Consider the following 25130-nt stretch of genomic DNA (forward strand, 5'->3'; position numbering starts at 1 on the left):
TTTAGGATTAGGTTTAGGGGGCTTAGGTTTAGATTTAGGGGTTAATTTTAGGTTTAGGGTTTACAGCGTGCTTCTGTCTCTGCGCTGTTGTTGCCCTGTTGATGACATCAGCGACGCGGTTTAGTCGGGTGTGGTTTAGTCGAGCGCGGTTTTGTGGTGGAACCGGTGTTGGGATGCCCCCCCTCTCGGGTCTCCCGTCTTCAGGTCTCTGTTGCGCCACTCAATGTCTAAAAGGCTTGCCATCACTGTTCTAGTCCTACTTTAGGTATGAAATAGACCTAGGACAGCGGTTCTCAACCTGTGGGTCGGGACCCCTTTGGGGGTCGAACGACCCTTTCACAGCGATCACCTAAGACCAATGGAAAATTGCTAAATTACAGTTATGAAGTAGCAACGAAAATAATTTTATGGTTGGGGGTCACAACATGAGGAACTGTATTAAAGGGTCGTGGCATTGGGAAAGTTGAGAACCACTGACCTAGGGTGACTTTGGGCCAGTCACTCTCTCTCTCACCCCAACTCAATTCATAGGGTTGCCATTGTGGGCAAAATAGGGTGAAGGAATATTAGGTATGTGCACCGCCTTGAGTTATTTATAAAAATAATAAAGATGGGATATAATAAATACTTAAACTAAATTAAAAGAAGTGAACTGGAAAGTTTTAGCTTTCCTGGTTTTCCCAAGAGGTCACTCCTAGCTTCCAGGGTTGGGTTACTCCTTTGCTTTTTAAAATATCTGAATCTCGACCTTCTGAATCTATCTTGCCAGCCAGAAATTGTGGTCATGTGAGGCCTTCTAATCCTTAAATCCACTTCGTTTCTGATAAGGAGAGTGAATCAAGGAAGATAGGAACCACCTCTTACTCTAAAGTCCAGATTAAAATGCAAAGGTGGGGAGTAGGGAGTGTTTGCCTTATTTTAAAAAGAGCTGTCGGGTTCTGTATGGATCGGTCCCAGGCCACAACCAGTAGGCTGCTTTGAAGCACCAGGATGAGACACTGCCATGAAACCTTGCCTGTTTAATTAGGAGCTGGGTGTATCAGTCCTCTAGGATGACTAATGCTGTATGCATGTAAGGTGCCCTTCAGCTACATATTCCTGAAACAGCTGACCAAGCCTAGCAGCTGTATCTTTAAAGGTGCAGTGTATACTTTTTTTAAAAAAAAATGCTTGTTTTACATTAAAACTGCAATAACTTTCTCTCTGCTGGAACAATGTTGCAGTCAGATATAACTGGCATTCCAAGGGACAAAACCAAATATATATTTTTAATTAGAAAATATCCAACTCTCTTTCGGGTTACGGTGGCATGTAAACGCAGCCTTGCATGCCATACCTGGTTTTATGCACCCTGCACATCCGAAAATGTGGTGGAGGAATCCATGGTGTCTTGCACACATTGCCCATGGTAAGAAGTGGGTCTCCTTAGCCACCAGGCCAGATCTAAACTGAAACCAGTGTCCTTTTCTGGACTTGCTCCTTTCAAGCCAAGAACAACACAAGTTTGGAACAAGTTTAGAATTTTCCCCTACCTTAAGACTATCAGGGAAGACTCGGTGTAGACTTTTGCATGGGGAGGATGGGAACTGTAGTTCAAAATATCTCAATTGGAGCAGAGTACTATATACCAAACCAATGTATCTCAACTTCAGCCCCCTGAAGATGCATGGACTGCAATTCCCAGAATTCCTGTTGCTGGCTGGGGAATTCTGGGAATTGAAGTCCACACATCTTCAAGGGGCTGCGGTTGAGAAATGCTGTTCAACAACAAATTTATTTCTAAGGGCAAAATGAATACAGGCAGTCCTTGACTTACAACCACAATTGAGCCCATAATTTCCGTTGCTAAGTGAGACCTTTGTTAAGTGAATTTTGCCTCATTTTACAACTCTTTCTTGCCACAGTTGTTAAGTGAATCACTGCAGTTAATAACATGGTTGTTAAGTGAATCTGGCTTCCCCATTGACTTTGCTTGTCAGAAGGTCACAACGGGGGGAATCCCATGACCCTCGGAGTACTGCAACCGTCATAAGTACGAGTCAGTTGCCAAGAATCTGAATTTTCATCATGTGACCATGGAAATGCCGCAATGGTCAGAAGTGTGAAAAATGATCGTAAGTCTCTTTTTTTAGTGGCGCTGTAACTTTGAACGGACGCTAAATGAACTGTTGTAAATCAAGGACTACCTGTGCCAGGATACCTGCCAATGGCCATGCTGGAGGTGGAATTCTGGGAGTTGGAGTCAAATATCTTAAAACGACTCAGGTTGAGAAACAGTCATTCAGTAATGACCATTGTTGTAATGACCTGTAATGATGACCATTACCACTACAGTCATGGTGGTTGTTAAGTGTGAAAAACTTTTTCCAAGACCATTGTAATTTTGAGCGGTCACTAAATGAACTGTTGTAAATCGAGGACTACCAGTATTGGCCCAAGGTCATCGTTTGGAAGGGAAGGACCAGCAGGCTTGGGGATGGGGGGGGGAGGAGAAATCCCCCCCCAATGGCAAAAATATTGGGAAAGACACGTGAGAGGGGAACCCCAAGAAGCACACACAACACACACACACATGCATTAAACACACAAACACACACACTTCTGCGCCGGCAGCTCCTCGGATTAAGGTCCGAAGCTGGTGCGGACGGACCCACCAAAGCGTCGTCCTGGGCGGCCGAGTCATTCCCATCCCGGGCAGGGGAGAAGAGAGAGAGAGATTGAGAGAGGCCGTCGGAGCAGGTGATCCCGCCCGGCAAGAGGCGGAGAGCGCCCGCCCTTTGCTCGTCTGGCTGCCCTCGGTAGAGAAGGCGGGCCGTTGGACTTCCCAAAGCTGCCCGGGCGGCGGCTGGAGAATCAACTTGGGCAGAGAAAGGGGGAAGGCGGCGCAGCAGCGGACCAGCCAGCCAGCCAGCAACCGGGTTCACCCCGACTATGGCAGGCGAGCTGGAGGCTCCCGAGGCCGGCGGAGGTTGAAGCGCGGAGCCGGGGCTCGGCCAGCAGCAGCAGCAGCAGCAGGAGGGGCGAGGCTCCCCCCTCCAGCCCAGCATCGGCATGGCTCGCTGGATCCCCACCAAGCGGGAGAAATATGGCGTGGGTGAGTCCCCGAGGGCCCCACTCTGAGCTCCCCCTCCCCAAACCCCGCACGCCTCCCTGTTTCCCACGTGCAGGATGCGTGTCGCCGGCCCGTCCCTTTGCCCGGAACTTTCCCATGCAGTCCAGAGATTGTCTGCGGGGCGGATCTCTCTCTCTCTCTCTCTCTCTCTCTCTCTCTCCTTCCTCCCATCAGCTCGCTTTTTTCTGTTCCTTTTCTGTCCTCCTTCCTGCTTGGCCCGGAGAGGCTTCACTGACTCCCGCTCTGATATATTCGGGCGCCGGAAAGATCCCGCCGGTTTTCTGGTGCGAAACCCAATCGGTTCGCAGCCGGGGAGTGGGAAACGAGACCCCACCCTCCGATGCTTTTTTTCGGCGGTAGAGGGAAAAAACGCCTTTTCTCTCCCTCCTTCTTTCCGCAGCCTCTTTTTTTTCCTCAACTTTGCCAAAGCGCCTTCCAGACGGGCAGGGCTCCCTGTTCCCATTATCCCCAGCCAGGAGGTAGAGAGACATGGGAATTGGAGGAAGTGAACAGTAACAGAGTTGGAAGGGACCTTGGAGGTCATCTAGTCCAGCCCTCTGCTCACGCAGGATGCCTATACTAGGGATTCGAATCGCCCAACCTGTTGCATAGCTCAGATGGGGTGGGGGTGGGGGGAAATATATGCTTTTGTCCATAGAGGAGAATATTTGTAGCTCAGGGTTAAAATTAGGGGGTCCTTGGTGCTCTCTGAACTTGGTTGTTTTCTTGCACTTTATCCAAACTAGGTAACATCATCAGTGTTTGAAGGGCTGTATAAGATAAAATCATGTGCAGCCTCACCATTTCTGTGGCCTGCTTTGCTGTGCATGTCTTTTGCTTTTGCAAATAATTACGTTGTTATACATTGCAATCTATATACTGATGATGTTACCTAGTTGGGTAATGAAACATCTGTAAGCAAACAAGCCCAGAGACCACAAGGACCCCACAGATCGTTTTGTTTTCCTTCTTGCCCCCACCCAACCCCCTACCCCACCCCATGGGATTTTTAGTGCCAGGGAGCTTGTGAGTCACCTTTGGGACTGCAAAGAGAGAAAACAAAGGCTGGGGGTTTGGAATATTGTTTGCCATGGCTTAATTAACCTCCAATACAGCCCGATGGGAGGCACTGAAAGGCTGTCAGCCTCAGCCGTAAATATTCAGTTACATCAGATTAATTAATGGGGAGTGCAGAGGTGAGCTAGTTTGGGGAGGGGGGGGGTGATGTGAAAGGTTATGTACTCAAACAATGGACCCTTCACTTTGGTGCCATGCACAAGGCCATCTCAAGCGATCCATCAGAATTTAAATGCTGTTTTTCTCCATAAGCCATTTTAGCAGGATAACAAAGGGAACTTGAGGTCTTGAGGTCTTCTAGTCCAACCCAAGCAGGAAACCCTATATACCATTTCAGACAAACGGTGGCTCAATCTTTTCTTCAAAACCTCCAGTGTTGGAGCACCCACAACTTCTGGGGGGAAAAGCCATTCCACTGATAAATTACTGTAACTGTTAGTAAAATTCTCCTTAGAGGAATGTTCTCCTCCCCCCACCCCCCCCACCCCCGGTCGGTGTTTTGTATGCAGTTCCTGGATCTTCTAGTCCGATGAGCCGTAGTTATCTTGTGTTTTCCCAGAACTCAGGGTCACTTTTAGCCCAAACAAGACCTGGAAACTCCTCCTCCTACTTCTATTTTTCTTTCACCATCACATTAACTTTATTATATCTGTCCTTTTCTTCTGAGAGCTGATGACTTGGAAATCAAGGTGGGCAACAACTCAAGGCAGTTAGGCAAAAGTGAGGAAGATTTAACAGATTAGCAGAGTTGAAAGGGGCCTTATAGGTCATCTAGTCCAACCCCGCACACACACACACACTCAAGCAGGAGACCCTACACCATTTCTGACAAATGGAAGTCCAATCCAGATGTGTAACGCCTTCTGGTTCGTTCCTCAAGGAAAAGATCCTGGGCCTTAGGAGCAGTTTCCAAGCCAGTAGCAGCTACTCATTAATGACTGAGATATTTGCAATGTCAGGAGCTCTTTGATTCACACATCGTGTAAAATAATTCCACTGAAAATCATAAGTAGGCCTGAAACTGAATATTTCCCCCACCAAATGTTTTGTTTCCTCATGTTTTTAGGAAGCCTGAATTCAGGTTCATAATAACTCAGCACTTGCTACCTGAGGCTGAAGAGCATTTGCTCTTCTCCAGCCTGATCAACCTTAAAGGGTTACAGTGAAAAAGCAGAGTTGGAGTAGCTATTTTTTTGCTATGGTTGTTAAGTGAATCACATGTTTGATAAGTGAATCACATGTTTGTTAAGTGAATCCAGTTTCCGCCATTAACTTTGCTTGTCGGAAGTCTACTAAGATTGTAAACGGCTGGTTGCAAGCATTATAAATATATGATGGTTGCCAAGCACCCAAATATTGATCATGTGACCATGGGGGATGCTGCAACAGTTGTAAGTGTGAGGACTGGTTGTAAAGTTCCTTTTTAAAAAACCGCTACCGTTACTTCAGACAGTTGCTAAAGAAATAGTAGCTGCAAATTGAAAATTGTCTTCAAGGGACTGGAGGCTAAAACATATAAAGAACAGTTGCTGGAATTGAGTATGTCTAGTCTAATGAAAAAAGGGACTAAGAGTGACATGATAGCAGTGTTCCAATATCTCAGGGGTTGCCACAAAGAAGAGGGAGTCAAGCTATTCTCCAGAGCACCTGAAGACAAGATAAGAAGCAATGGGTGGAAACTAATCAAGGAGAGAAGCAACCTAGAACTGAGGAGAAATTTTCAGATGGAACAATTAACCAATTAACTTGCCTCCAGAAGTTGTGGGAAGCTTTTAAGAAGTGATTGGACAACCATTTGTTTGGAACGATATATGATTTCCTACCTGAGGGGGGGATTGGATTAGAACACCCCCAAGGTCCTTTCCAAGTCTGTTATTTTGTTACCTGTATTTTAGTCTCTTTTTCCAGCATACAGTCACGAGTGCTTAACATTCTGTTTATGAAACTTTCAGTCCTATTCAGTCCGATATTTTTTCCAGCACTGGAACTATCCTTTGATTTCTATGGATCTTAGGGGGAAAAACCCATATCTTTTAACCTGTATAGATTTTTGGATGGCTTCACTTAGTGCAGGGGTGTCTAACCTTGGCAACTTTCAGATTTGTGAACTTCAACTCCCAGAATTCCCCAGGCAGGCAGGCAAATAGGATGGATGGATGGATGGATGGATGGATGGATGGAAAATTATGGGAGTTGAAATCCACAAGACTCCCTTGACTTAGTATTTCTTTTTCTTCCTAGAGAATACTCATGACAAGATCTTTAATTAATTGATTCAAGAAATGACATAAAATGTATGTTCTATTGCTGTTATCTTGATCTGAAAATTTTAGAATAATATTTCTGGAAATCTGTACTTTGATTATTTGTCTCAGAATATGTTAGCGTTACATAGAAAATGTGGGTCTTCGGTGAGCTGTTTAGGAAATTCCCCATTAAAACTGTTGTTTCCAACAAAATGTTTGCACTTCTGCAATTCTTGGATTTTCCCACAGAACTGCTACTTGCATTTCCTCCTTGTATGTGAGCTGGTGCTTTCTTAGCTGCAAAGGAGCAATTTAGTATGTACCATTTGTATACCCAAAGCAGAAGAAAGGTTGAGTTGCATGGGGAATTGGAAAAAGGGAATATCATTCTGGAATTCTGAGACATCCAATGAGTGACCAGATCAAAAGTAGTTTGGGGTCATAACATGAATTCAGTTGGGTAACTTATTACCACAAAATATCTGATGACATACTACAATACAATACAATACAATACAATAGCAGAGTTGGAAGGGACCTTGGAGGTCTTCTAGTCCAACCCCCTGCCTAGGCAGGAAACCCTATACCATTTCAGACAAATGGCTATCCAACATCTTCCTAAAGACTTCCAGTGTTGGGGCATTCACAACTTCTGGAGGCAAGCTGTTCCACTGATTAATTGTTCTAACTGTCAGGAAATTTCTCCTCAGTTCTAAGTTGCTTCTCTCCTTGATTAGTTTCCACCCATTGCTTCTTGTTCTACCCTCAGGTGCTTTGGAGAATAGTTTGACTCCCTCTTCTTTGTGGCAACCCCTGAGATATTGGAACACTGCTATCATGTCTCCCCTAGTCCTTCTTTTCCTTAAACTAGACACACCCAGTTACTGCAACCGTTCTTCATATGTTTTAGCCTCCAGTTCCCTAATCAGCTTTGTTGCTTTTCTCTGCACTTTTAAGAAAGAATTGTTGTATATTATTTGTAGCAAAAGGCAGCTAACCAGTCAAGGTCAATAAAAGAATTAGAAAGTGGTAGCAATAATAGCCTTAAAAGGTTTTCAGACAAATGCTTGGTGATCTCGGTTAAGAGCAAGCATGTTGACTGGGTGAGTGGTAGATTCATTTTATGTCTTAATCTGGATGATTTAGCTTTGAGAGCTGTGTGTAACTACCTATTGCAGTTTGCAATCTGTGGTCTACAGTGTAGCAGGTTGTGCATACCCAGACAATTCAGTAAAGCGTGTTTAAGCAAATCATGGTTCCATAGATTGTTTGAATTGCATGGGGAAATAAAAAAGCAATAACTAATCATCTTCTTTTAAACATCCTGTAATCCCTTGTGGGGTAGAATTTTGGGCAACTGAATGAAGCTGAGTGTTTACTGGCTGGATGCCCTTCCTGTCGCCAATGCGGAGTTATATTCAGCATTGTGCCCACAGAGAGAAATATCTGCCTCTACCTAGGATTGAACTCACAGCCTCCTGTTTATGAGGTGAGATCTCCCCCTCTATGCCATCGCACCACTCAAAGAAGCAATAACTAATGAACGGTACAAATTACAGCCAATGCTTGCATGGATACAGGATATAGTCCTTGTTTTACAACAGTTCATTTAGTGACACTTCAAAGTTACAAAAGCATTTGGAAAAAATGAGTTTCCAGTCTGCTTAGTTGGTTGAATAACAGAAGTCCTTCTGAAATCCCTCCTTCCATTACTCTTGCCTCAGAAATACTATGAAAATCAGATTTTTTTAAAGTATCTGCTTAAAAATATGAATTATTTCTCCCCGGTTGTGAAATTTGGGACCAATTGAATCATAGGGTTTGAGTCAGGATCATGCTTACGGCAAACCCATTGAAATCAGCGTGGTGAATTAGTCATGGCTCATTGAGGTTCCATTGATTTTCAGTGAATACTAAATCTGAACCTCACATAAGGGAACTTTGAAAAAAGAGGAACTTTATATATATATATATATATATATATTTAACCATTACCTTAAATTAATGTAAGAACACAAAACAGTGTATTTATATATTCTGAGATACAGTATAACTGAAATACAATATTATTCATATCCTCTAGTGATTAACTGATTGCAACCCCTTTTTAACTTTGTCTGGAGAAAATACTATCAAATTCAATGCAATTGCATCTCAATACATGTACAGGAAGTCTCCGATTTAGGACCAAAAAGTCCAGCGGTATGCAATGCAGTCATTAAACAAGGCACATCTAATTTTGTGACCTTTATTGCAACAGTTATTAAGCAAATCCAGTTTCCTCTACTGACTTTGCTTGTCAGAAACAGCCTGGGAAGATGACAATCATGTGACCTCAGGACACCGAACTCATTGTGAACACATGTTGATTGCCAAGCATCCAAATTTTATGATTGTTGCAATGGGGTTTTTTGCAACCATTTTTTTTCCAGCACTCTTCAAATGGTTGTTAAACAAATGGTCTTCACTTGAGAACTACCTGTACATAAAACTGCAATCTGTGAGATCTCTTTCTCACTCAAAATTATAATGTCTTAATTATAAGAATAACAAAAATAGAAAATATGAAATAGACGTTCTGTTAAATTCAGCTGAAATTTACAGTTGGCTGGGTACATGCTGCACACAAACCAAAGAGAAGATAATTGTTTGATTGGCATAGTGTTGTTGTCCAAACAAATAAAACATATCCTAGATTAATGGAATTGACTAATTGTACAACATAGGCAGAGTTGCCACAAGACACTAAACTACAAGGTCATTTAAGCCTCACTTATATGTGTACAATAACCGTAGAGATTTTTCAGTATGTTTCTGTTATATTGAAAGTATGTTATTTCTCAGTGCCTATTCTCCATCATTTTAAGTTGGGTGAGTAATAGGGAATTTTGAGTGGGAACTCAGCGTCCCTTAGGGGAAAAAATGAAGTACCTAAGTATTTGCCCACATAACATACAGGAGGAAAGGTTAAAAGATTACATGCTGTCGTTTAAAATTGAGAGCAGACGGGAAGAGATAATCAGCTGCTTTTTGGACAGTCCTTGTATTCTTCTAGTTTTGATGATTGACCAAAAAAAGATGAGAAGTTTATTAAGCGTCCTATTACCATTTAATCTACTTCCCTCAGTGGGGGAAACAAATGGAAAATCCCATTTTTTTCTACCCTGGTGACACAAGACCTTTGTTAACATTTTTTTAGTGCGGCATCTGCAGTTATTATAGTATATGTAGAAGTTCCCTGAAGATGGGCTCCAGAGCGAATCCGGAAGTTCGGAAGACAAAATCAACCCAAATTGGACCCTGCAATATAAACTAGTATCGTCATCTTCTTTTAATGACCCCATAATCCTTTGTGGGGTGGAGTCTGGGCAACTGAATGGAGCTAGCAGAGTGTTTACTGGCCAGATGGCCTTCCTGTCGCCAATGCGGAGTTTTGTTGCAATATGAACTAGTATGCAAGTGAGAAAACCTTTGTTTGCCTTGATCAATCTTTAAGTGAATAGTAGTCAAACACTGATGTCCAGCTTTTACTTCAAAGTGACCTAGGTCGAGATGGGTGAACAGCATCATTATTCACTTTCTCTGAGCTTTTGTTGATTCTGTAAACTGAATTGCCTCATTATCAGTTCTAAATGTATTTGCAATGTATAGATGAAAATAGCTTGCCGCCTTATCTAAATGGAAACAAAAACCATATTTAATCTGCACACCTTCATGTTAGTTTCTGGCTTCCGGTGAGTCATTGATGAGCTGGCTTTCCTGTATGGCTTTTCAATTTTAATTAATATTGTTGGTATAATAAGATGCTCTTGAGGCTAAAGTATCCTTCCTTGGGCAGGAAGGTAGACTAGAAGACTTCCAAAGTCCTTCCACCTGCATGATTCCCTGAATGCATGAGTGATCTTGGAAAATATCCCAGCTAAATTGGTTGCTTCTTTGGAAGAACAGGGCAGGAGAAAAAGTGAAAAGCCACATAGTGACTAAACCGTATAGGTAGTCCTTGACTTACAACCACAATTGAGCCCAAAATTTCAGTTGCTAAATGAGAAATTTGCTAAGTAGGTTTTGTCCCATTTAATGACTTTTCTTGCCACATTTGTTAAATGAATCACTGCAGTTGCTACGTTAGTAACACCGTTGTTAGGTGAATCTAATTCCTGCATTGATTTGCTTGTCAGAAGGTCACAAAAAGTGATCACAGGACCCCAGGACACTGCAACCGTCATAAATATGAACCAATTGTCAAGCATCCGAGTGTAAATCACATGACCATGGGGATGCTGCAATGGTCATAAGTGTGGGGGGAGGTCATAAGTCATTTTTTTAGTGTCATTGTAACTTTGAACGAAGTCAAGGACCACTTGCATTATAAAACCATCCATTAGTTATAGAAAGAAATCAAGACCCGTTTTATAAACTCTGAATGAGTTTTAAAAGGTAGAATTCTGGAGCACTATTTCATTTCTCCCAGGACATTCTGATTGGGCCCTCTGGGCCCAATTTCAGCAGTTCTGGATATAGACTTTCTCAAAGTGATTCATGGAACTCCAACATGGTCCCAGCAAATGGCTAGCAATGAAGTTTTTTTTTTTTTTAGTATTCCACAGTAATGTCACCTCTGGTTGTAAGACAGGATCTTTCCCATCTTTGCCATTTGCTTATTCTGTTTACTTACGGTAAAACAAATATCTTTTCTGGATGGAGATGGATTCAGTGAAGTAACTTTGCCACTAGATTCTGTCAGAAAGAAACAAAACAAAAGCATTTAATTGGAATGCTTTAACTCTAGAATAGGGATGTCCAGCTTGATTTCATTGAGGGCCGCATCAGGGTTGTGTTTGACCTTGGGGGGAGGGGGGCAGAGTGGGTGTGGCCGGGGTGAGCATGGCCAGCTCTATATCACTCGTGTCGGGGGCGCCTCTAGTGGTCCCCAGTGCTCTGCCAGAGAAAACGGGCTCCCGTTTTTGGCTGCGACAGCCTCCTGCAACCTTCTGCTAGTGAAAACGGAGCTCGGGAGGCTGCATTCAGTTCTCCTGAGCTCCATTTTCACTGGCGGAGGCAGCGTGGGCCAATCCTTTGCTGTTTCCAGGGTGGCCCAGTGGGCCAGATCTAAGCACCCCGTAGGCCAGATCTGGCCCCCGGGCCTTGAGATTGACACTCCTGCTCTATAAGCTACAGTAGACTCATTACTCACAGCAAGAGTAAAAAATATATAGGAAGCGTTTGCTGTTCAGAGACCTCTCAATATAATTCTTGAGATTCTGAAATAATAAGACTACACATTCCTGGAAGTCATTAATACTTCTAATATTATTGTTCACAACTCTTGACTTGGAAGATAATTGTGACTTTGGTCCATGGAAAACAGCTCCTATAACTTAAGACTATGTTTTAGCTTGGTGGTTCTTAAACTGGAGGTAATTTCGCTTAAGAGTATAATTTATGCATATCCGTGTGTGTGTGTTTGTGTGTGTTTGTGTGTGTTTGTGTGTGTGTGTAATGGAGCAATTGGTAATTGCTAGTTTATGAGTTCAGAATCCAATTTAGAACTGCCACTGCTTAGACGCTTGTATGAAACAAGGATCTCTTTAGAGAGCAAGAACAAAACAACAATCGCTCTCAATGCATTCAAGAAGTTATGCTGCGACATGCTAAATGACGCAATTTTCAGTGGCTCTAAATCTATGAGATAGAACACAGCTGTTGCCTTGGGGCAAAAAGGTGGGAAGTGGCCACACATGTCGGGAAGACAGATCCTCAAGTTGTGTTTGAGCTTTCTTGGGTTCTCCAAACTACACGTTGTCTTCAACTGCATGGGTGGCTGTTATCCAACACCGTCTTCAAGAGCTCAGTAGGAGTTTTGTGCACGGAGGAGCAGATGATGGACTCTTGTTCTTCGACATGTAAACAGAAAGTCTAGTATTGCAATACAGAGCAGCAGAATAAAGTTGGAAGTGACCTTGGTGGTTTCCTAGCCTAGTTCAGACAAATGGCTGTCCAGTCTCTTCTTTAAAACCTGCAGTGATGGAGCACCCACAGCTTCTGAAGGCAAGTTGTTCCATTAAGTGATTGATCTGTCAGGAAATTTCTCCTTATTTCCATCCTTTGCTTCTTGTTCTGCTTTCAGGTGCTCCGGAGAATAGGTTGACCCCCTCTTCTTTCTGGCAGTCCCTTAGATATTGGAACACTGGTATCATATCACCCCTAGTCCTCCTCCTTTTCATTAAAATATAATCGGACTATACTAGTCCTCCTATGAGGACTATCCTTTACATAGGACATGTTGTACTTTAAAGTTTGGAACCCCTTACCCTAGCTCTTTCTGTTGATTGGGGGTGGGTGGGCTAACCTCTTCTCCCTCCTCTCCCCCCCCCAAATCCACAACCAGAAATCTGACCTTGATGGTATCACTTAAAACCAAGAGGTAAAGTAGAAAAGAATATAGCCTATGTAATCAGCTTGGGAGTGTTCTTATCTTAAATCAGTGAGTACTTGTTTGGTAAGAGTGGATGGAAAAAGAGTGGAGATACCCTTATGTAAGGCAAACAGCAGAGTACAGCTACAACTAAATTGGAACCCTGGCAGTATGGTTATAATTATCTGGGAGGTTCCCACTATAGAAGCAGATTCAACCATAGCTTTGCTCTAAATCTTGTTTTCATGACCTGCAGCAAAAAAAAATCTTCTTTTCCAACCATTCAATATTCTACCTAGGACAGCTTCTCCTACCTCATTTATTTAATTCATTTATTTAGATTTTTAATCCCCTCTTTATTGTTTTTTAATCCCCCCTTTTTAATCCCACTTTATTGTTTTTTTAAAAATAAATAATAGCAATAGCATTTAGACTTACATACCACTCAGGGTGGTATCTGATTTAAATCAAGTCGATTTAAGTCATGATTTAAATCACTAGTAAAAAGGCTTGAATTAAATCGACTTGATTTAAATCCTAATTTTTAAAGAGCAACTGTCGTCTCTGTCCCACAGCAGCTTCTCCTCTGACCTGCTGTTGATGTTTCACAAAAGAGCATTTCTAGTCTTTCAAAAGTTTGTCCTCTTCAAATCTGCCAGCATGGGAACAAACACAGAACAAGAAACAAATTGCTTATTCCACCAATTTTATCAAAAAAATCCCTACACAGCAGAGAATGAAAAATGTTTGCTCGTACAGTGCTCCCATCCATAACCTTACTTCATATACAATAAGTCTGTAAATAAAAATCCAGATGGTCCTTATGGGAAGGAGCTGCACACCTGGCCGGCTACCTTTCCTTCTCAAAGATCTGGAGTTGAGAAAAAATGGACAGGCAGGAATACCTGTCGACAGTCCAATTCACTTTAATGGGACGGCTGATGATGTGGCAGTGACACAACAAGGTGAGGGACATGTCAGGCAGCAGGTGAGTGGCTGCCTGCTGCTATGATGGATCTCAAATGACAGGTGCTCTTTAATATTATATTTATAAGCTGCCTAGAAAGTTTCACTTTCATTTTTATTGCTTGCCCTTCCTCCTCACACTTAGAGCCTGGTGGTACAGATGCATTTCTCTTCAAAGAATCATGCAGTTTGTAGTGTACCTAGATTTGCAAAACAATGAGATAAAGGAATATTCCTGAACTTTGTTTTATGATTTATCACATAGTTTGTGTGAATGCATCAATGCAGTGCATGTTATCTCAGCTTGCAGAGCTTGGATTCCTTGAATGAGTTTACGAAATATGTAAATATTGTTGAATACACAGCCTCATGCTACATAACTAAACTAAATTATTAATGTATCTTAAATACAGATCTATCTTTAGTTTTTACTATCTTTTATCTTTGGATAGATTTGTACTCCGAGAGCTTTTTATTAAAATAAATTTGATTAAAAAAAAATTGATTTAAATTTTAAAACATCCATTAAAAAAAATATTCTTTTAAAAAACCCACCCTGCTCTATAGCACTTTATAGCACTCTCCTAGCCGTTTGCAACATCAGCATAATGCTTCCAGCGATCTGGGTCCTCATTTTACTGACCTCAGAAGGATGGAAGGCTGATTTGAGGAGCGAAGATACCTCATTCTCTTTCCTCTTCCTATTTTCCCCACAACAACAACAACAACCCTGTGAGGTGAGTTAGGCTGAGAGAGAGAGTGACTGGCCCAAAGTCTCCCAGTCAGTTTTCTTGCCTAAAATGAGACTAGAACTCCTGATTTCCAGCCTGGCCAACCTTAACCATTAGACCAAACTGACTGTTTAACATGTACTTTATTTTTTAAAAAGAAGTCATAGTAATTCAGAATTGATCCCAAGTCCAACCCACAGTGGCTTTTAAGGTTCCTTTCCCCACAGGCATTAGAAGTGGGGAGGTTTTGGTTGCCACGTGAAGTAAAAGATAGTTTGTGGAGGTAAATGTCATAATTTGGCTTCATTTTACCTCACTCTCTTTTGAATCTCTCAATCTTATTTAGATGCTGAGTTGAAGAAATTAATAATAGGGCATGGTTACCTTCCCTCTGGCAGGCAGTTAAATTGTGGGTCCACAGGCTGCTTTGTTATCTCCCAAACTGCTTAACATCTAATGGGCAGTGTTGAATGATTTCATCCAGAGATTTGACTTGTTGTTGTTGTTAACATATTGATGTCATTCAACACCACCTTAGTTTTTTTTTTTTAAATGAATCTCTGTAAAGTAATGCATATTCTGAATCAGTGTCTGGGTGGGGCAATCAACTAGATCAGGGATCAGCAAACTCAGCTCTGGAGCCGCATGTGGCTCTTTCCTCCCTCTGCTGCAGCTCTGTCACAGGTCGGCCCCACAATTTTGAGAGGAGCTTCCAGTGGGGGTGGGGGGTGGGGGGGAGAGAAGCACAGTGCGCCAGGAGAAGACTCTGTGGCAAGGGGAGGGTTTTCCAATTGTCTCCACAATTGATAGGGCTTTTGGTTATAACAGGTAGAGGAAAAAGTATGCCGCTCTAGGAGGAGACTCTATGGTGGGGGAACTGAACTTCTGGTCAGCTCCAGAATTGAACAGGGGGCTTCCGGTTAGGAACTTTGTGGCTCCCGGTGTTTTCTTTTCTGTGGGAAACGGATCCAAATGGCTCTTTGAGTGTTAAAGTTTGCCGACCCCTGAACTAGGTCAATAAACACCTGGATTTATCTTGGAGAAGATTCTGTTGGGATGATTCTTCTCTGCCAAGTTACGCTATCCAGGGCTTTTGCTATGGCACATATGCTTCATTTGGTTGTTTGGCTTTCAAAGCTTAATTTTTAAAACCTCTTGCTTATGAAACAGTATTTGCAGAGAGGGGACTCCAAGATTTGTAGAATTGTCTCTTTTTAAAAAAAAACAAACTCTTGAAGTGGGGAACTAAAATAGTCACCTGTTGATTAAGCACAGCTAAAGGTAATAGAATATTGACTTATTATAATGTGTAGGTAAAGGAAAAGGTTTCTCTCACACATATGTGCTAGTCGTTCCTGATTCTAGGGGGCAGTGCTCATCTCCATTTCAAAGCCGAAGAGCCAGGTCTTTCCAGAGACATCTCCATGGTCATGTGGCCAGCATGACTAAACACCGAAGGCACATGGAATGCTGTTACCTTCCCACCAAAGGTTCCTATTTTTCTACTTGCATTTTTACATGCTTTCGAACTGCTAGGTTGGCAGAAGCTGGGACAAGTAACGGTAGCTCACTCCATTACTCGGTGCTAAGGATTCGAACCGCCGAACTGCCGACCTTTTTGATCAACAACTCAGTGTCTTAGTCAATGAACCACCATGTCGAATATGAGTGATGTGTAAATAGTAAGAAATCTGTTGCAAATCTGAACAATTTCATTTTGCTCCTGATCATTTTGTTAGTTATTTTCCCTGTCCTTCTGATTTCTCTCTTTTTGCTCAGTAAGTTTTTGAGAAAAGATTAGCCTGGAGGGAAGCAACGGTCTAGTCTGAAATCCAGACGTTGAACAACAAAATTATCTTGATTTAGAGTGCTGGGAGTTGAAATCCAGTGATCTCTAGAGTATTCAATTAAGGATAACTGGGCTACATGCAGATGACTCCAAAACAGCTGGATTTCTGGGTCAAGGGAATTAAACAGCCTGCTCCCTTCCTACCTAGACAAAACAAAGCTTTTTCAGTATTTCTCAACCAGGGCAATTTTAAGATACATGGATTTCAACTTCGAGATTTACTGTATATGTTTTGTTTGAGGGACAAACTGTGTGATTTTTTCCACATTTTGTTTCTCCCCTGTTCTTACTATTTCCTTGCACTTTTCATTCTACTGGCAGATTATGAAAAATGAAGAATTTGTGTGAGTTCTATTTATTCAAGGGAAAGTGCTGTAGTATTTTTGTTGTAACTGTATTTTTTGGACTATAAGACACATCTTTTTTCCTCAAAAAAGTGGCTGAAAATCTGGGTGCATCTTATACACCGAATACAGCATTTTTTGCCTCCAGAAACTCCACCCCCTTCACCAAAATGGCTGTGCATACCCTTATGGAGGCTTTCAGAGAGCTCCTGGGGGCTGGGGAGGGCACAAATGAGCAAAAAATGGGCCATTTTTGCCCCCCCCCAGCAATACTCTATAAGCTTCCATAAGGCTATGCATGCAATTTTTTTGACAAAAAACGGGCCCATTTTCATGAAAAACGGGCCGTTTTTGGGCGGTTTGCAGAGTGCAAAAACCTTTTTTTTTTCCTTTTGGAAAGCTCTTTAACTGATTGATGAGAATTACATTGATCAAGAGCTGTGCCATCAGAAACACTTACCTATCTACTGTATTTCTCTCTTTCTCTATTGCTCTCTCTCTATTCCTCTACCTACCTACCTACCTACCTACCTACCTACCTAACCTACGTACACATACTCTCTCTCGCCCTATCTACCTACTGTATTTCTCTCTCTCTATCCCTTTATCTACCTACCTACCTAACTACCCTCTCTCCCTACCTACCTACTGTATTTCTCTCTCTCCTCTCTCTCTCTCCTCTCTCTCTCCTCTCTCTCTTTCTCTCTCTCTATCCCTCTACCTACCTACACACACCCTCTCTCTCCCTACCTACTGTATTTCTCTCTATTTCTCTGTCTCCCCCTTTATCTACCTACCTACCTAACTACTCTTTCTCTCTACCTACCTATCTACTGTATTTCTCTCTTTCCCTCCCTCTCTATCTATCTACCTACTGTTTAAAAAAATTACCTCTTCAAAACCTTGGTGGGTCTTATACTCCGGTGGGTCTTATTCTCCGAGAAATACGGTAATTCTGACTCTCTTTGAAGTACTAACAAGGTAGATAAAGACTCTGAATAAGAGGGAGCATTGTTAAACTCAGATATCTAGTCATGGTGGCGCCATAGTTTTGCTGGAAATTGCCAATTCTAGGCATGGCAATTTTTGACAATGTGATTTTGTTCCCATTGTTAAATGCCCATCTTTTTCTGGATGGTTTTCATTGCATCTCAGTTTTTTGTGGATCTTGGGCTGTTGATTAAATCAGCTTTCTATCAACATATGTTACTAAAACTACTGTGGGCAGATTTGCTTTTGTGGTAGCTTCTTGGTAACTTCTTGACCCCCCCCCTTTTAAATTCCGGATTGTTGGCTATACTGCCTTTGTCCATTTTCAGTTTGTGTGCATGTGATATGCCGAGGTGGTGCAGGGGTAAGAGTGCATTAGAGCAGGCTACTTTAGCTGATTGCTAGCTGCAGTTCGGCAGTTCAAATCTCACCGGTTGAAGGTTGACTCAGCCTTCCATCCTTCCGAGATGGGTAAAATGAGGATCCAGATTGTTGGGGAAAATATGGTGACTCTGTAAATCACTTAGAGAGGGCTGTAGAAGCACTATGAAGTGGTACATAAGTCTTAGTGCTATTGCTATATGCTTCTCAACCATACAATGGAAGGGTATAGCATAAAAATAGAGTGGGGGTATCTTAAAAACCATATATGAAGTGCAGAGATCTGTATTTGCTCCAAAATAAAATAGACAGGAAACAAATCATTGTAAGCAAGTTTAAACACAGATCCATGCAAACTGAAAGACATTTAGAAGGCAAATGAAGTATATATGCAAAACCAAGGAAATGAGCTGTTCAGGACAATTGTAGTAAGGAAAATTCATCATCTCTGACAATTGAGTACATTCATTGGGCATGACAGTTACTGTAGTCCAGGTTTGGATGTGATTTAGGCAAAGTTTGAAGGCACACTTAATTTCTTGGATGGTGCAAATCCTGGCAACGACGTATGTTTGGTTGCTTAGAAGGTGAGCCAAAATTGGTGGACCTCTCAGAAGGCTAATGAGGCATCACATTCATTTGCTTTGGCCTATTTGGTTTATGAAATGATGCTTTGTGTTTGATCCTCACCTCATCTCCTTTCCCTTCCCTCCATATAAGATGTTGTTCCTGGTTATCTGCTTCTCCTTTAAATAGCGGACAACTTTAGTTTAATTTGGCACTGTTTCAATTATTATTATTTTTTCCTTCCAAATTTGTATTTGGATTCATTAGAGCACGAATTCAACTGACACTTAATTACCTTTGGGCTGTGCTCAACTGATATTTAGCAAGCACCCCTCCTGAAGTTTCTTTGTAATTTGTCGCAAGACCTTTCAATGATTATACAAAATATTTATAATGAAATAATGTCCCAGTTATAGCTTTCCTCTTCATGGAGGCTGGCGATTTTCTGGAGCCCCATTCTGGGTTCATGGTTAACTGAAGCCTTGCAAGCTAATTTCCTCAATTCAAGTTGAACACTTTGTCGTATCCATTCACCCAGACCCCGCTTAACAATCTTCATTGTCTGCTTCTCTTTGTGGTTTGCTTTTTCTCCTAGACAATGAATTCCCTTTTCATCTTGCTTTTTCCCCCCTTCCTATGCTTGGCATAACTTTGAGCAAAGGGAGGAATGTAGCAAATAAGAGGCTTTTTTGTCTGGGAAATTTCAGCACTGCCTAAAATATGCTGTTTTCTTCCTTTTTTCTTTGTGTCTTCACAAGATTTCATACTTTGCTGTCCTCATGGCTGGTTTTACTAGCACTGTTGTCATAAAATTCCATGCATTGTCCAGGAACCTCTCTTTTCTTCAGTTTAGAAGTTTAACTTTATGCTGGCATAACTTTTGTTTGCTAGAGTTAAGTCATAGTTGTCCTTTTCTCAATGAGAAGGTGATAATTGAACTATAGTATATATAAGAAAATTTCCAAAAGATCAGAATATCAAAAGATCAGAAAAGATGGCAGTTCGAATCCCTAGGGCCGCGTAACAAAGTGAGCTCTCCTTACTTGTCCCAGCTTCTGCCAACATAGCACTTTGAAAGCACGTAAAAGTAGAAAAATAGGGACCATTTACACATTAATGCCAAGTGTACACTGACTGAGCGATCGATCAATATTATAGATAAAGAATATAGTGAAACAAGGGCCATGATATGTGATTTGAAAGGAAGGGCAACAGAGTCGCCATGCAAAGTACCAGTGATAAATCTTTCACAACAGTAATAATTAAAGACATCATATGAGCTTTGATTCTCGTTTTATTACCCTGGGAGGCGGATGAAACAGAGACAAGTAATTAACTGTTAAATATTGCTAATGCTTCGTCTGTACTTGACTTCTGATTTGCATAGCGTGCTGGGGCTCCTCTTCCAAAATGTGCAGTCCTTTCCTATCTTGTCCTCTTTGATATGGTTAATATCCAGGCATGGCATCTCAAAACTTCCCCAGAGATCAAAAGTCTTTGTAGCAGTGAAGGACCTTCTCTTTGGGCGTGGCTTAAGAGCCCTCTCCTCTTCCCACTTCTTCTCAATAAAGTCCCTGTTGTTTTGCTCCAAACTGAGCAAGTAGGTCGCATAGCAGCTCTTCCCCCCCCCCCCGAAAAACAGCCTAAATACCACTTTTAAATTGCATGGCTCGACAGAATGCAATTCTTTATCCCATGCAATCCTTTGTGATTTTCTTTTTCTTTTTTCCCCTCCTTTTCTGTTCTTTCTTTCCTTCCTTTTTCTTGCCTGAACCATGTAATAAGGCTGGAACTGTTTGGTTCAAGGGCAATCAATACAGCTCTTTGTTCTGCACAGAAGCTAAGGGGAGGGCCTTCTATCAGGTTACGGGCCTGAGCCAAAATGCCACTAGAGAGGCAGAGTGGTTTGCTTGCTCAGAAAGGAGCTCTTCTTGTCGTTGGCTCAAAGGCTGCAAGGGGGAAGTGGGGGGAGAGAGAGATTTCTAAGCCAAGTCTAAGTTCATTATTTTAGTCAAAGAGATCCCACAGATTGAATGCATACAAACATGTTTGAAATCCTTTAGGCTCTACCATCCCTTAGGGGGAATAGAGGTCATTAAATCTCTGCTTCTAATTGGAGTTGACCACACTACTTGCTGCTTACGTAAAAGAAAAAGAGAGGAAAAAAGAACACATTTTGCTCAACCTAAACACAAACTTTTGAAAAGATGTAAAGGGATGTTCATGGTAAGCGGCCGGGGGGGGGGGGGGAATCTTGACTTCAGGACAGTAAAAGTTTTAGTGGGCATGCGTCGGGAAATATTGTATATAAATGTGAAAAAATGCATGGAACAAGCCATTGATTTGCCAGTATATATTACATCGTATACGAGGATCATTTCCTTATATTGCAGTGATGGCTAACCTTTTTGTCTTCGCATGCCAAAGTGCGCACATGCAATGCAATGCGTGCATGACCCCCACCCCGATGTGCCCCATCCCCATGCATGCATGTGCCCTGCCACACTCCCCCACCCGCTGCATGCACCCCACCCTGTGCATGCATGTGCAACCCCTGCACATGCACACACCTCCCGCCCCCCCAATCAACACGCATGCATGCATATCTCCTGCATGGGCCCAGCTGGCTGGCGGGAAGCGTGTGTACCTATGCGGTGGAGCTGAGCTGGGGCGATTGCTCGTGTGCCCAAAGAGAGGGCTCTGAATGCCACAGGTTCCCCATCACGGCTATGGGGTATATATGTCATATCAAACATGGATTGGATCTCTGGTCTGTTATTTTCCATTGGAACCAGCTGGCTACTTTTTTGCAGTACCTACGTGTATATCTTTCCATTTTATTTATTTATTGTGTCTGTAAGAGCCACAGGGGAGACAGATAGCAGCAGAGTGCTGTTGGACTGAATGTGAGATTTCTGGAGGAGTGGATTGTATATATATTTTTTTTAAATGGGAACCTTTAAAAGGCAAAATACTGTATTCAGGACTGAATGCATTCATTCTGAGCTTTATTTTAAAGGCTATAAACTGGGAATATGATAGAATTAATATAGATTTATTCCAGGTACGTGAGAAAAATCTTGAGAGACGGGACAAAGAGGTGCTGTCTAGGCAGATAAGAGAGTGCATAGCCCACAGTTACATAATGGGTGGATAAGGAGGCTCAGAAAGGACTCTTCCTAGCTTCTCATGCTGTAAAGAAGACAGTGGGGGATTTGTACTTTCACTCAGACCAGCAATATTCCATAAATGTAGCTTTGCAATAAAGTAAAATTAGCAAATCTGGTCATGTTTCCAATCAGGTCTGTCTGGAAAGCCTGTCGGGAGCAAGGTAGGAACTGCCCATCCCATCCCTGCCATTTAACTGCTGCAGAGAAATTGGAACAAGAGTGGGAGAAGCTCAATAGATGGATGGATTGGACTGATAGTTTTCATAGTTAAAACATCTGGAGCAGGGCTGAAATGCTACCGGTTTGGACCGGTTTGCCCGAACCAGTAGTGAAAAATGCTACCTGTTTGGGCAAACTGGTATTTCCGACGATAAGCTGTGACACACAATTTATATTAGCTAGAATAGTTGGATTTCCTGCTTTCTTGTTAAACTAAATCTGTGGCACAGCAGATTCCCCCCCCCCCCGCTGTTCCAGTTACCTTTGCAGACTTGGAAGGCTTCAAAATTTTCCTTCTTTAGCACTGCACAGGTGTGCCTCAGGGGCTCCTGCGCATGCTCAGTAGCAGACTCACCAAACCGGTAGCAGACTTCAGATGATTACACCATTGATCTGGAGGGGTTTGAGTAAACCATGCATAAAATGGTAACAGATTTTGTTGGAAGAGCTGAAAAAGGACAAGATCCTGATCACGAGAGCCACCCTGAATCCTTGGAATCCTTTTGGGAGGAAACCATTACCAGCATCTGAAGATGCAATCAAAATTAGGGTTCTTATGCCAAATTTCAAAATGGGGGGTGATCTGGCCTATAGTATTGGCGCTGGGGAAAAAAGAGACCAGCGACAAACATAGCTTACCGCTGTACTAGAAAGAGAAGCAATGACACAATCATGAAGGCTGTTGCTGCAGGCTGCTTGTAGATATGTGGAAATGGCCATGCCATTGTTTGCTTGATTATTTGTTCACTGAAAAGATTTGAGCAGCCACTCAGCTTGTGTGACATAACCCCAGGCAGCTCACAAAGAGTAATAAATGAGTAAAAACAGTAACAAGTGTAGAAAACAACAACACAGAATAGATCATATTAGTGTACATGATTTTCCCACCCTAAAAAGTAGTCGGGCACCTTTGGGGTGTGTGGACTTCGACTCCCGGTGTTCTTGGGAGTTGAAGTTCCCACATCTTAAAGGTGTTGAGGTCGAAAAACACTGCTTTAAATGAGGAGCTTTGGATAGTGAGGGAAAAGAAGTTTGCAAGGAAGAGGAGAAAAGGAAAGTCAAAGAAGGGATGCAATCAATACAATCATATGTAATCGTGTTTCATTTCCGTTGGGCATTCAGCTGAAGGCTTTCACTCACCTCTTGCTCATTGGAAGAATTCAAATTAAATCATTTTTGACAGATGCCTGTCTAGACTCCGCTTGAATGAATCTGGTCCCTCTCTGGCTAATTGCTTTGTACTGTTCAATTGCATGTCTTCTTGGAGCATTTTTCCTAACGTTTAACAGAGGCATATTACATTTTCTGAAACATTATTTTGCTTCTGTGATATTTGGCAGAGACGGAAAACCTGAAGTCCATCAGATTATTAGTACATTACAGCTCCTCAGGAGGCTGTGATGAACCATATTACTCATTACTCCTACTTGTTTGGGCTCCTGAAATTCAGCAGAGGATTGATGGTTTTCAATAGCAAGATGTTTAGATAATGTGTAAGAACAAGCCATGGAACAGGTGAATTTTAGGAGAAGAACAGGCAGAGCTGGAGGGAAGAGGGGGCATAGTTAAATGGATCAGTATGAAGCACTAAGAATCAGGACCATCAATTAAGTTGCAGCATAGATCATTTATTTAAGCCTAAACACAAGAATTGGGACACGCTGGCTCAGTCACTAAGACGCTGAGTTTGTCAATCAGAATGGGTTGGTAGTTCTGCAGTTTGACTCCCTAGTACCGCATAACAGAGTGAGCTCCCATTACTTGTCTGCCAACCTAGCAGTTCGAAAGCAAGTAAAAAATGCAAGTAGAAACATAGGAACCACATTGGTGGGAAGGTAACAGTATTCCATGCATCTTTGCCATTTAGTCATACCAGCCACATATGACCACAGAGACATCTTCGGACAGCGCTGGCTCTTCAGCTTTGAAACAGAGATGAGCACTGCCCCCTAGAGTTGGGAACGACTAGCACATATATGCGAGGGGAACCTTTACCTTTAAACACAAGAATCTGATCGACTAAAGTGCAGTACTAAATTGGCATCAGATAAGGCCAACAGGATTTAGGAGGGATGTTAGACCTTTAGACTTCCGCATGATGTCAGGAAGGGCCAGTAAATGCTCAGCTCCATCCAGTCATCCCAACTCTACAAATTAAAGATTACAAGGTTGCAAAAAAGGAAGACTTGAAGCATTTGTGTGAGAATGCAACAATTCTAACCCATGATATGTTTAATTCTGCCTCCCAGTTTTCTGCACCTTTCCTACATGAATCAATCCACTAATACCTTTAATATACCTAAAATATTTTACTCAACTCCAAATCTAAAAAGCTCCCCTAACACACCCAAACTAGTTAGAAGTTTACTCTCCAATGAACTAATCTCATTGCTGACCTTTTATATACCTTGGTATATGTAGTTTGCTATCTGTAAAGATTAGCTTTTAGTGACTGATCATAGTCCTTGACTTACGATCATTCACTTAATGACCATTTGAAGTTACAACAGATCTCCCCAGTTATTTACAACCCATTTTCAAAGTTACGATGGTCGTAACCTCTCACAATCACGCAACTTCATTTTGGCCTTGGCAGCTGGCTTTCCTTTATGGCCATTGTCACTACCCTAAAGTCACATGACCATAATTTGCAATCCTTTTTGCCAATTTCTGGTATTTTCTTCCAGTTTTCAGCTAAAAAGTCCCCTTTGGTGGAAAATGGATTTACTTAATAACCACTGTATTTGCTCCAAAAAAAAGGTGCAAAATCAGGTCTGGTCATGTGATGCCTCAATTTATGACTACAATGACCTACAATTCTTAATTCCAGGCTCAATTATGCTTGCACATTGAGAACTATCTTCATAACATTGTTGTTTGTTTTTATGATCAAAACTTGAGTTGCTTCCAATACTCGGCACTCAGAAATGTTAGAAGCAAAATGTGGTAATCGTATGAAGATGATGATTAGATGCCGACTTTCCACTGGTGTCCCATTATCAAATCCTCTCTAATAGTTAGTAGTATAATCTTTATTGTCATTGTACAAAATAAATACAATGA

General features: G+C 42.0%; 1 protein-coding gene across 1 annotated transcript in view; it reads left to right on the forward strand.

Moving 5' to 3' along the window:
* Positions 1–2902: 2902 nt before the first annotated feature.
* The window catches only part of DOCK5 (dedicator of cytokinesis 5), a 134223-nt gene continuing 111995 nt past the window's right edge, over positions 2903–25130 (forward strand). The window contains exon 1 of the mRNA XM_087706193.1: positions 2903–3094. Coding sequence (XP_087562319.1) covers positions 3052–3094 — 43 coding nt within the window. The 5' untranslated portion in view covers positions 2903–3051. The remainder of the gene's footprint in view (positions 3095–25130) is intronic.

This window comes from Thamnophis sirtalis, unplaced genomic scaffold, assembly GCF_051295495.1.
Source record: "Thamnophis sirtalis isolate CommonGarterSnake01/CBP01778 unplaced genomic scaffold, rThaSir2_p1.2 scaffold_2, whole genome shotgun sequence".
NCBI classification, from domain to species: Eukaryota; Metazoa; Chordata; class Lepidosauria; order Squamata; family Natricidae; genus Thamnophis; species Thamnophis sirtalis.